The sequence below is a fragment of the Eptesicus fuscus genome, chromosome 5, assembly GCF_027574615.1.
Source record: "Eptesicus fuscus isolate TK198812 chromosome 5, DD_ASM_mEF_20220401, whole genome shotgun sequence".
NCBI lineage: Eukaryota > Metazoa > Chordata > Mammalia > Chiroptera > Vespertilionidae > Eptesicus > Eptesicus fuscus.
The window spans coordinates 97,141,576-97,155,076 of NC_072477.1; the positions used below are offsets into that span (position 1 = coordinate 97,141,576).

Here is a 13,501-nt window from a genome sequence, read left to right on the forward strand (position 1 = left end):
TTTAAAAAAAAAAAAAAAATGTTTTTATTGATTTTATAGAGAGCGGAAAGGAGAGGGAGAGGGGGAGGGGATGGAAAGGGGAGGGGGAGGGGGAGGGGGAGGGGGAGGGGGAGGGAGAGGGAGAGGGAGAGGGAGAGGGAGAGGGAGAGGGAGAGAGAGAGAGAGAGAGAGAGAGAGAGAGAGAGAGAGAGAGAGAGAGAAGCATCTATGAGAATCCCCCATTGGATGCCTCCAGTACACCCCACCCTGAGGATGGAGCCTAAAACCCTGGCCTGTGCCCTGACCTGGATGGAGTCCAACCAGCGACCTGTTGGTGCAGGGCCACGCTCAAAAACTGAGCCACACCGGCCGGGCGGGCTACTGGGTCTTCTTTTACAGAACTGTGGGAGAGTGGAAATAAAACATGTCTGAAAGCTCAAGTGTTTTCATTCCGGACTTGATTTCTTCTTTTATAAGCAAACGTCTTCGCCTAGTTTGACCCTCGAGGCTTCCCGTTCTTTTCGACTCAGCGCGCCTGCGCGAAAGCTGCTTGCCCTTTCGCCTTAGCGCCGCCACCGCTCTCACAATGGCGGCTCGCGGTGTGGGCCTGTTGAGCCGTTTACCCATGTGTACTCAGAGAAGTCAAGTCCTGCGTCCAATCCACAGGCTGCTGAGTTGCCCAGGAACTGTGGCCGCAGACGCCAGGAGGGAACAGCCGTCCGCGGGGAGCACGGAGACAGGTGATGGCGCCGCGTCCTCGGTGTGCTCGGTAGCCCGGTCCGACCGCGGGCGAGGGAAGGGGGAAGCGACTGGGATCGCGGGCGAGCGCGTGGCCCGCGGAGTCGGCCGTGGACCCTTTGGCGATGGGGTGAGGCTGCGTCCTGTGCTCCGATGTCACCGGGGGGACCTGGGACTGCCCCTGTAGCTCGTGGTGGTGGGGTGTGTGGCGTTGATTTCTTTGCGGACTCCGTGCACCGTCATGGAATTGTTTAACCCTCTGAAGTTCAGCTCAAGAACACAACTTGCTAGTATTTTACCGTCTGGCGAAATAATGTTCCCAATAATAACATAGATGCCACGTACCGGTCGGTTACGTCACGACTCACAGTTGTTTCTGATTTTGATACAAATGGCTGATGGAGGCCAAGTGTGAAGTCTTGATGAAGAACCGCGATACCTGGCTCCCACATGTAGGGCTCTGCCTATGAAGGCTACTGCCGTTGCCTTTATTATTTTATCCGTTTTTGAGCAAAATAAATCTGGTTAACAGATAAGCGTTCACTGGAACAGGCTGTTGCCCTGCAGGCATTCTAAATTCCTGTGCTTGTGTATTGACAAGCCCACTATTATCGAACCCCTCTTGTGGTCCAAGAATTGTGTACATATTTACAATCCTTACAACAATCTAGCAAGAAATGTGTCCGTGGATCCGTTTTACAGGTGTAGCACGAGACTCAGAGAGCTGAATGACTTGTGCAATGTCACATAGCTGAGGTTAGACCTCAAGTGGAGCTGTAAACAAAATGTGTTGATTTCTTATATTTCTTGGAGCTGTAGTTTTAAGATATGAAATTGTTTCTGGGAACAGTTCTGAAGCAGGCTAAACAAGCAAAGAATTTTCCCATAAAATAAATGATAGGCTTGCTTTCCTCGGACTGTATGAAAGAATCATATGGACAGTGAGAAATACTACTTAATATGACATTTCATTGGAGTACTGATTGGATTGGACTTAGAAGCTGCTTGTGTTAAAAATTCTTAAGGAACTCTGAAAATTTAAGGATTATGCCAAGCAAGCTATTGTAATTTAACATCTGTATAGTGGTTTAAATTTCAGAGTATTTTCATGTAATCTGAAAAATAAAACTCTTTAAAGTAGATATGGAAGGGCCCTAACCGGTTTGGCTCAGTGGATAGAGCATCGGCCTTTGGACTGAAAGGTCCCAGGTTCGATTCCGGTCAAGGGCATGTACCTTGGTTGCGGGCACATCCCCAGTAGGAGGTGTGCAGGAGGCAGCTGATCGATGTTTCTCTCTCATCGATGTTTCTGGCTCTCTATCCTTCTCCCTTCCTCTCTGTAAAAAATCAATAAAATATATTTAAAAAAAAATAAAGTAGATATGGAAGGAATTATTATTACTTTATTTGATAGATGAGGAAACAGCTAGTCCAAGTGGCTAGTTCAAAATTACCCAGCTGTTCAGTAGCTAAGGTAAGAATAAAACCTTCTGATTCCAAGACTACTCACTTAATACAGCTTTATTGTTTTTCTTAGGAAATGTGTTTCATTTTGTATATTAGGATAATATAACTAGTTAAGCACCCAAGAGTCCTGAATAATATACTACAGAGTTTTTATTCTTAAATCAGGTTTCTTTCCACTACTCACATGAAAGCTATGTTAAAATTAAGATTACCATGGAAATGGAAAATTAGTAGATTTTAGCCCATTATAAACATTTTTCAACCATTAGAGCTTGATCAAAAATGAAATTGCTTGATTTATGAAACAGTGTCCTTCTTGTTACTAGAAAACATTACTAGGAATGTTCTGGAAATAAATTCTCACGCTGAGTAAAAAACGGAATTAGTCCTTTCAATTATAAAATTACTAGAGGCCCGGTGCACAAAATTCGTGCAGGGTGGGGGGTCCCTCAGCCCAGACTGCACACACTCACAGTCTGGGAGCTCTCAGGGGGTGTCTGACTAATCGCTCCTCTGGGGAGTGGGCATAAGCCATCAGTCAGACATCCTTAGTGCTGCCGTGGAGGTGGGAGAGGCTCCTATCACTGCTGCTGCGCTTCTGGCTGAGTAGCGCTCCCTCTGTGGGAAGCACACTGACCACCAGGGGACAGCTCCTGCATTGAGCATCTGCCACCTGGTGGTCAGTGCATGTCATAGTGACCGGTTGTTCTGCTGTTTGGTCAATTTGCATATTAGCCTTTTATTATATAGGATTTATTTCAGAGAGGAAGGGAGAGGGAGAGAGAGAATCACTGATTTGTTGCTTCCTGCATGACCCCTCTCTCACCTCCCACTGGGGACCAGACCCACAACCTGGGTCTGTGCACTGACCAGGAATCAAACCGTGACCTCTTGGCTCATAGATCATAGGTCAGTACTCATCCACTAAGTCATGCTGGCCGGGCTATCTTTTAGTTTTATAACAATCTTTTGAAAGAAGATGATGTTAAAAGCCTCTTGATTTCAATACATCAAGTTACATTTTTAATTTAATCTCTTTGGAATTTTTTGAGGGCGTTGATACTAGACATGGTGGGAGCCTCTCCCACCTCCACAGCCGCACTAAGGATGTCCGACTAGACTGTAGATTATACCATTCCAGATTTTTAGAAGAAGCACTTTTAAGCCATCCAACTATAAGTTAAATATGTTGGATTAAAAAATGAATTCCTAATATTCAGTGTTTGGCTTTAACTTAAATAATTTTCTTTTTCTTTATACTTGGTTCACTTGACATTTGGTTCACTTGTTGATCTTTTCTTTGTGGTCAGTGGATTAGTAGTATTTAATTCTTGACTATCACAGCTCTTGTTTTCTTCATTTCCTGTGATTGTAAAACCCCTAACCTCTAGAGTGGTTTTTAATAAAAGAAAATTTTACCCTCTTTCTTTAATAAAATTATCATGAGCTCTTTATGAGCAGCAACTAGATTTTAAACTTTTTATTTCCCTAAGCACATGATAGTTGATAATTGTTTAAGCCTAATACAGACCCTTGACAAAGAAAAAACGTAATAACTTAGTTCACTACACTAAATTTCTAACCTCATTGTCTCATTAAATTCAAGCTTATAATAATTTCAGGCTATGCTATGGAATGTTACAACTTACACAGATTTTTTATGTGTGTATTTGCCAAATGTTAAGTGAGTGACTTTACTTTCCTGGTTTTGCTTTTAAATTTTGTGGAACTCTTTTTAGCACTAGGCATTGAATATAGTAAATCAAAATATCCCTAGCCAGTTTTGCTCAGTGGATAGAGCATTGGCCTGCAGACCAAAGTGTCCCGGGTTCGATTCCCATTAAGGATAGTACCTTACCTCAGTTGGGTTGCAGGCTCCTCCCCAGCCCGGGCCCTGGTCAGGCTCAACCAATGGATGTGTTTCTCTTACATTAATATTTCTCTGTCTTTCCCTCTCTCTTCCACTCTCTCTAAAGATCAGTGGGAAAATATCTTCAGGTGAGGATCAAAAAAATAAAAACAGGAAGTGGACAGTTGAAACATTTAAAAAAATTTATTGATTGATTTTTAGAGAGGTGAGGGCAGAGAGAGAGAAACATTGATTTGTTGTTCCACTTATTTATTTAGTCATTGATTGATTCTTGTATGTGTCCTGACCAGGGATTGAACCCACAACCTTGGTGTATTGGGATAATGCTCTAACCAACTGAGCTACCTGGCCAGGGTGGAAAGTGGGCAGTTTTAATGGTAGTCACAAGAAAATGGTACAATGAAAATTGAAGTAGTATAGTCTCATCCTTAGAAGAGAAAAAGATGAGATTAGGATAAAGTTGGTTTTATTTAGATATAAAATTTTTTATGTATTTGATCAAACTATGCTTTAAATTTTACACGTGCATGTGTGTTGGGATTGGTTTTGTCTCATTCATAGGCTCTGAAGACAGGACTCCCAAGAAGAGATTCTCTGAGGTGCAAAAAGAAAGACGAGAACAGGCACAGCGGACTATTTTAATACTTTGCCCAAATAAAATCAGTGAAAAAAAGTTTCTCAAGTACTTATCCCAACATGGACCTATAAATAATCATTTCTTCTTTGAAAGCTTTGTAAGTATTTGAAAAACAATAAACTTATTATTATTTTTATTTCTAGCTCTTTTGCCTCTTTGCATATGGTAAAGTTAAGCTCTCTTTGGCTATTCTACGTTTTTCTTTATCTAAATTTCTCTAAGAGATTTATGTTTGAAATATGAGAATAGAACTCCTGATAGGAGGATTACAGAATTATAAGCAATTCTGTAATTGCTTATAATTGAAGGATTTCATTATTTGAATACTTCAAATAATCCCATTGTTTTAGGGATAAAGGCCAGTGGGGGAGGGATCTTTGTTTTGCCTTTTCATTTTGTATTTTAGCATTCTTTTCAGCTTCTCTTGACTATTATCACTTTATAATACTGCTTTTCTTATCTGTTTATAACGATTAAAACCAATGCTTCTGTTAGAAGTGTATCATTTAAAAATTTTAAAAATTAATATTTTCTCACCTTATAATAATTGCTTTGAAATATGAACTAAAATATTACTGTGAAAAACACATCATTTTGAAACGTGTTCTGTTTTTGTGTTTTTGAATAGGGTCTTTATGCTGTTGTAGAATTCTGTCAAAAGGAAAGTGTAGCTTCACTGCAGAATTTAACTCGTACTCCGAGCATGGGCACAGAGGCTGCAATTCCATTCAGATCACGTTTCTTCAATTTAAAGTTGAAGAATTCATCAGACCAGACTTCTGAACAGTCATGTATACCACGTTGTAATCAGTCGCCTCCTTCAAGCAAGAAGCTCTTTGAATTACTTTGTGATGCTGAAAGTGTAAGTTTCTAGATGTACTTACCCAGTTTTAAAAAACATGTTTGCATTATTTTATAAGTTCTTATTAAATATTCAAACTACAGAATATGTTGAGTGAAAAATGAAAGTAATTCTTCCCCACTCCCTGACCCCATACCCCATTTGTACTCCTCAGAAGTAGCCATTTTCTTCCAAAGTTTTGGGCTTTCTTTCTCTTGTCAACGAAATGACAAATTTGTACATGGCATTGTGCTCCAAATTTTAAAATATCTCTTTTCTGGTTTTCTCTCTTTTGTTTCTGCTCTAATAATGTTTATGTTTTGTTTTTTCTTAAGATTTATCAGAGGTTTAGCTAGTTTAGTAGTCCCTTCAAAGAATCAGTTCATGGTTTTATTTATCAAAATTATATTGTGTGGTTTGATTTTCTAATTTTAAAAATTTTACTTCTAACCTTTTATATTTCCTTTGCTTTTATTTATTTTTTTCTTGAGTTTAATGCTTTGTTCAGTGTATTCTTAATATTATTTTCAAATATGGGCATTTAAGGCTATGATTTGTATTTTAAGTATTTAATTCCAGTGTGCACCTTCAAAATGTAATCATTTTAGCATCAGTCATATATATGTGTATATATATGTATGACTGATGCTAATATATATATGTTTTAGAGGCCTGGTGCACGAAATTCATGCACGAGGGATGGGGGGGGGGTCCCTCAGCCCAGCCTGCACCCTCTCCAATCTGGGATCCCTCTCGCAATCCAGAACCACTGGCTCCTAACCGCTCACCTGCCTGATGCCCCTAACTACTCTCCCCTCCTGGCCTAATCCCCCTAACTGCTCTCCCCTGCCGGCCTGGTCCCCCTAACTGCCTAACTGCTTTCCCCTCCTGGCCTGATCCTCCTAACTGCCTAACTGCTCCCCCCTGCCGACCTAGTTCCCCAACTGCCTAACTGCTCCCCCTTGCCAGCCTGGTCCCCCTAACTGCCTATCTGCTCTCCCCTCCTGGCCTAATCCCCCTAACTGCCTATCTGCTCTCCCTTCCTTTTCGTGCCCTTCGGACCCCCGGCATAAGCGTGCTGAGAGCTCTCCGCCGCAGCCCCGCCCCCGCCCCGTCCTGATTGGTTGTTACGTGATGGCGTCCTGGCCAATTTGCATATTCCTCTATTATTAGTATAGATACACACACACTACATACTAGTATGTGTGTGTCTGTGTGTGTGTGTGTGTGTGTGTGTATGTATATATATATGTGTGATTGTTATTTTAGGGAACATATATCTTGGGCCTTTATTACTTGAAGCATTGCTTATTTCTGCTGTTTGTTGCTGTTAACATTAGTTCTTCTGTCCCACCAACTTTTTAAAAAATGTCTATCTTTTTTATTGTTTTTGACTTCCTCTTCTGGAGCATTTTACTATTTTCATTTTCCAAAGAAAATATTTTGTACTCATTGCTAAGAAAAGTAGTAGTTTTAATTCTGGTTAACTTTTATTTTGCTAGTGTCATTATTTCTCAGTGCTTTTTTTAAAAAAAAAATGGGTATTAAAAAAAATCTCTTTTAAGGTTGAAGAAAAAAGATTTCATATTTTTAAGGTAGGTCTCCAAAACCATTAACCTTTTTCACTTGGATGTCTAGTGTGACTCGACATGGTTAGCATTAAATCCCGAGTAGAATAAAGGAATCGAGAAAAAAGCAAGCGAGTGCAAAGGGTTAAATCTCTAGAAGTAAAATGACAATTACTTTATATGACTTGTACATTTCCTATATTTTGTTGTTTTTGTTTTGGCCAGCTAGATAGATGATCAGCTGAACACGCTCTTGAAGGAGTTCCAGCTCACAGAGGAGAACACAAAGCTCCGCTATCTCACCTGTTCTCTTATTGAAGACATAGCAGCTGCATATTTTCCAGACTGTGCAGTCAGACCTTTTGGCTCTTCAGTGAACAGTTTTGGGAAATTAGGATGTGATTTGGATATGTTTTTGGATCTAGATGAAATTGGAAATTTCAATGCTCACAAGGTAATTAAATATCTTTAAATCACTAAAATTAATATAATAGAAAAGTAAAGAAAATCTTTTAAATAAATTATAACTATTGATTTCTAAAGTCAAGAGTACATACCTGGGTTGCGGGTTTGATCCCCAGCCCGGTGACCTCTCAGTCCATAGGTCGATGCTCAACCACTGAGTCACACCAGCTGGGCTAAAATATTTTTTTATTCTCGTGATGTTTGGCTTTGTTAACCTCTCCTTAGAATTCCTTTGATTTTTGTTTTATTCAATGGCTATGTTAGATACATATAGGTATATGATTTGTTATATCTTCTTATTGGGTTTATTTATTATTAAACTAGAGGCCTGGTGCACAAAATTCATGCACAGGTAGGGTCCCTAGGCCTGGCCGGCGATCAGGGCTGATTGGGGCCTTCCAGCTGCCCCCAGGTGGTCAGCCTACATCATAGAGAGCAATCGAACTCCCAGTCAGTCGAACTCCCAGTCAGTCGAACTCTCGAGGGGACAATTTGCATATTAGACTTTTATATATGTACATTATGTGCTTTATCGTTAAGTGCTTTTTTCTTACATTTTGTTTGTTTAGATGGCCACTTGCTATTTGCCTCAGATATAAAAGAAGATAAGATAAAAATATCTTCTTTTATATCTTTCTTCTCAGCCTTTATATAGTTACATTTTGGGTATGTCTCATAAATAGCAGATCACTAAATTTTATGCTTTTACTCAAATCTGTGAATTTTTAGTTCAATGTATTTTTTGATTATTAATGATGATTTTTGGATTAATTTCTACTTGTATTTTCTACTTTTTATGATTTTTTGTTACTTTTCATTCTCTTTCTTGCCTCCTGCTGTTGGAATAATGCTTTCTTTATTTCTGCTTCCTAACCCCTTTTCTCTGATAGTTTAGAATTTATGTATTCCATTCATATTCTTATTAACCTACATGTCTAACAGAGTAAAGCTACCCAGTATCTCTGCCATTCTCCCAAACAGTGTAAGGGATGTGTTCATTTAATTACAGCTTTGCAGAGGCATCTTGGGTTTTTATAAAACGTTAGATTTTTTTTTTTTTGTTCTGGTCGGTTTGGCTCAGTGGATAGAGCGTTGGCCTTGGACTAAAGGGTCCCCAGGTTCAATTCTGGTCAAGAGCACATGCCCAGGTTTCAGGCTTGATCCTCTGTTGCAGGAGGCAGCCAGTCAATGATTCTCTCTCATCATTGATGTTTCTCTCTCTTCCTCTCCCTTCCTCTCTGAAATCAATGAAAATACGTTTTAAAAAAAACGTTAGATTTTTTTTTTACTCTTTTTTATGTATTTCAAACTGTCAGTCATCTCTATGTGGATGTCCAGTTGACACTTCAGACTTAACATTTTGAAAACAAAACTTATTTTTATCGCTTGCAAATATTTTTTACATATTTTTATAAATGTTCTTATATATGTTTCATGTTAATTAGCAGTATTTTAGCTTTCTTGACATTTGTTCTTTTTCTTTTGTTAATCCTCACGCGAGGATATTTTTTCTATTGATTTTCTTTTCTTTAATGTATTTTTATTGATTTCAGAGAGGAAGAGAGAGGGAGAGAGAAACATGAGAGGGACTCATTGATTGGCTGCCTCCTGCATGCCCCCTACTGGGGATTGGGCCCACACCCAGGCATGTGCCCTTGGCCGGAATCGAACCTGGAGCCTTTCAGTCCACAGGCCAATGCTCTATTAACTGAGCCAAACCTGCTAGGGCTTTCCATTGATTTTTAGAGAGTGGAAGGGAAAGAGAGTGTGGGAGGGAAAGGAGAGAGAGACATTGATGTGAGAGACACATCGATTGGTTGCCTCCCACACACGCCCCTACTGGGCCAGGAATTGAACCTGCAACCAAAGTACATGTCCTTGACTGGAATTGAGCCTGGGATCTTTTGGTCCTCAGTCCAACGCTCTATCCACTGACCCAAACCAGCTAGGGCCAGGCCATCTTTCTTAATTCTGCTTCTAAGTTTACTTTTTGTGTTCACTCCTTCATTTAGATCCTCAAAACTATAGTCATGTAGTCCCTTAGAAACTCTCACTCAGATTATTGTCACAGCATCCTGCTTTCTACCTCATTTCTTGTGTCATCCCTTGGTATTCCAACCTTCAGTCTGTACTGGATGTCTTAAAATACAGGTTGGGTCTTCTCACAAACCTAGAATGGTTCATCTCTTTAGCATAGTATTGAAATGATCTACCTCTTAATTTTACTAATCATTTATCATGACATATTTTCACACCTAGTTTTCTACCTAAATAACTTAATTATCATTTTCAGACTTCTAGAATATGAGTAGTAACCAAACACTCTTTCAGAGAAGATTGCTCTTTTCCTCCATTTCCTGACTGTCGTTTCTTACCGCTTTCAAGGCCTAGTTCTGACACTACCAACTAAACCATCCTTGATTTTTTTCCTCCAGTCTTCTTTGTTGTAGTATCTTGCTTGTGTTTCTGTCTGTAAATCCCATGTTATGTTTAGTTAGTGGTTGACAAATGTCTTACTATATCATAACCTTGATATAGGACAGGATCCATGTCTGTTCATTTTTTTATCCCACATAGTATCTGGCATACTTAATATGCTCATTATATACTTACTGAATTGAAAGAATAGGAAACACTTGGAAATGAATGGTTGTCTTTTACTAACATGTATTTGAAATTATATTAAACTAGAGGCCCGGTGCATGAAATTTGTGCACAGAGGGGGGTTGTCCCTCAGCCCAGCCTGTACCCTCTCCAGTCTGGGACCCCTCGAGGGATGTCCGACTGCCCGTTTAGGCCCCATCCCTAAACGGGCAATCGGACATCCCTCTCACAATCCAGGACTGCTGGCTCCCAACTGCTTGCCTGCCTGCCTTCCTGATTGCCCCTATCCGCTTCTGCCTGCCAGCCTGATCACCCCCTAACCATTCCGCTGCCAGCCTGTTTGCCCCCAACTTCCCTCCTCTGCCGGCCTGGTTACCCATAACTGCCCTCTCCTGCAGGGTTGATCACCTCCCTTGCAGGCCTGGTCCCTCTCAACTGCCCTCCCTTGCAGGCCTGGTGCCTCCCAACTGCCCTCCCCTGCTGGCCATCTTGTGGTGGCCATCTTGTGTCCACATGGGGCAGGATCTTTGACCACATGGGGGCAGCTATATTGTGTGTTGCAGTGATGATCAATCTGCATAGTACTCTTTTATTAGAAAGGATAGAGGCCTGGTGCAGGAGTGCGGGCCAGCTGGTTTGCCCTGAAGGGTGTCCCAGATCAGGGTGGGGTTCCCTTGGGGTGTGGGGCGGCCTGAGCGAGGGGCCTGTGGTGGTTTGCAGGCTGGCCACGACCCCTGGCAACCCAAGCGGAGGCCCTGGTATCTGGAATTTATTTTCCTTCTACAATTGAAACTTTGTAGCCTGGAGCAGAGCCAAGCCTGGGGCTCCCTCCATTTCTGTTGGGGTTATAATTGAAACTTTGTTGCCTTAAGCAGGTGGGTCTGGCCAGGGTGTGCGGAAAGCTTTGCTTCCCCTGTTGCCAGGGGCAACCCTGGCCTGCTTTCTCAAGCTCCATTCTGCTGCCATTTCTGTTTGAATTTGTTTACCTTCTATAATTGAAACTTTGTAGCTTGAGTGGAGGCTTAGGCCTGGCAAGGGCAGGCAGAAAGCTTGGCTTCCTCTGTTACCTAGGAAACCTTGCTCTCTGTGGCTGTAGCCATCTTGGTTGGGTCAATTTGCATATTCACTCTGATTTGATGGTGGGCGTGGCTTGTGGGTGTGTCAGAGTTATGGTCAATTTGCATATTTGTCTTTTATTAGGTAGGATTTCTGGCATAGACATTTCATTTGTGTTAGGCTATCCTATATAATAAAAGGGTAATATGCAAATTTACCCTAATGGCAGAATGACTGGGAAGGACCAGTAGCTATGATGCGCACTGACTACCAGGGGCAGGTGCTCAATGCAGGAGCTGCCCCCTGGTGGTCAGTGCACTCCCACAGGGGGAGCTCTGCTCAGCCACAAGCTGGGTTGACGGTGGCGAGACATCCTCGGCAGCGCTAAAAATGTTTGACTAACAGCAGGTGGACATCCCCTGAGGGGTCCCGGACTGCAAGAGGGCACAGGCCGGCCTGAGGGGACCCACACACCCCCCCCCCCCAAGTGCACAAATTTTCGTGCACCGGGCCTCTAGTTTTAAATAAAAGACTTCAGTGAGTAATCAAGGAGCATAGTAATGTGTTGTAATAGTTGAAAGCTGAGGAGCCAGACTGCAGAAGAAATTCTTCTACTTCCTAGCTATATGATCCTGGGTAAGTTACTTACCATCTCTGTGCCTCAACTGTGCTAGCTGTAAAATTGGGACATTACTGCAGTGCTTGTGGGGATTGATTGCACTAATATATGTGGAACACAAGACAGTACTTAAAACATAATAAATGTTCAAATGTTGACGACCATCAGCAGTGGTAGTATATTATTGTACAAGTAGGAAACACAAAATGTTCTGTTGGAAGCAGAGAAAGGAGTTGGAACCTTGTAGTTGGGTTATACATAGCAGAATTTCTCCCCTTCACTCTGCTCTCCCTCTTCCCTCATTGACTTTCCATGTGTTAGATTTCTGAAATACAGCTAGTACTTAGAAAATATATTAAAAGATAGTGCCTCACAACCAACAGACTCAAGGCACTGGGGGCAGGGGGATGAGGGCAAGTGCCAGGGGATAGAGGAGGCCGGGGGGAGGACAGTGGGGGAAAAAAAAGAAAAGAGGCATATGTACTACTATTTGTAATACCTTAAAAAATAAAATTTAAAAAAATATAAAGATACAAAAATGAAAAAAAAAAGATAGTGCCTCAGTTTGGCATTATTTTGTATGTAGGTTTACCTTTGCAGTGTTGTTAAGAATGTGTACTTGGGAATATTTAACATAATTGCTTTACTAATATAAACATGAAACGAATTATAATAAAAAAAGCACTTTTTAATTCATAACACATCTTTTTTGACACAGTTGTGAACTCTCGTTTTTACTTTTTAGTACTTTGTGTGTGTCTGAGTTGAGGGCAGTTAGGAAGAGTATGTTAGACTCTTGATTGTCTTAGAGGACTATGTGGACTGTCCTGTGTAGCACAGGCACTAAACAGATGATTAGTTTATTTATTTACTAACTAAAGTTGTAAATTTTCATAAAATTTTTAATATGTGAAAGATGCTTACATGTGAAATGTGTCACCTAACTTTTCACAAAGATTATTTTAGCACAAAATCCTAAGTTAAAACTTGCCTTTTCTCTTTCAGTTTTTCTTTTTCTAATCAGTTTCTATATCCTACTGGGTTTAAGTAATAGAGGTAAACATTGGTAGCTAAGTCCTATTTTTTATTATCTAAATTACTAGAGACCTGGTGCAGGAAATTCGTGCACGGGGAGGGGAAGTCTTAGCCCGGCCTGCACCCTCTCCAATCTGGGACCCCTCGGGGAATGTCCGACTGCTGGTTTAGGCCCAATCCCTCTCGTAATCTGGGACTGCTGGCTCCTAACTGCTCCCCTGCCGGCCTGATCGCCCGCACCTGCCCTCCCCTGCCAGCCTGATTGCCCCCAACTGCTCTCTCCTGCCAGCCTGATCACCCCTAACTGCTTCTGCCTCTGCCCCTGCCACCATGGCTTTGTCAGGAAGGATGTCTGGTCTAATTAGCATATTACCCTTTTATTAGTATAGATTGCTATGGTCAAGGTCCTTAACCTCTGTTTTATCTTTGTTAAATAGTGGCATAATACTAGTGAGATTAGGAAGAACATGCAATAATATTTTAAAATTTTTATTTGAAATCAAGTAGTGCTATGAGGAATAACAAAATTAATAAGAAATATTTATTGCCCTGGCTGGGTGGCTCAGTCAGTTGGAGTGTCATGAGTTCAATTCCTGGTCAGAACACATACCTAGCAAAGTTT

At 41.2% G+C, this 13,501-nt stretch overlaps 1 protein-coding gene across 3 annotated transcripts in view; it reads left to right on the plus strand.

The window, feature by feature from the left end:
• Positions 1-546: 546 nt before the first annotated feature.
• Positions 547-13,501, plus strand: part of MTPAP (mitochondrial poly(A) polymerase) — a 28,542-nt gene continuing 15,587 nt past the window's right edge. For 2 of the 3 annotated variants that reach the window (XM_008150404.3, XM_054716598.1), the window contains exons 1-4: positions 547-719; positions 4,616-4,788; positions 5,320-5,553; positions 7,330-7,554. In XM_008150404.3, coding sequence (XP_008148626.2) covers positions 566-719; positions 4,616-4,788; positions 5,320-5,553; positions 7,330-7,554 — 786 coding nt within the window. In that variant the 5' untranslated portion in view covers positions 547-565. The remainder of the gene's footprint in view (positions 720-4,615; positions 4,789-5,319; positions 5,554-7,329; positions 7,555-13,501) is intronic. The other variant, XM_054716597.1, reaches the window with a different exon arrangement.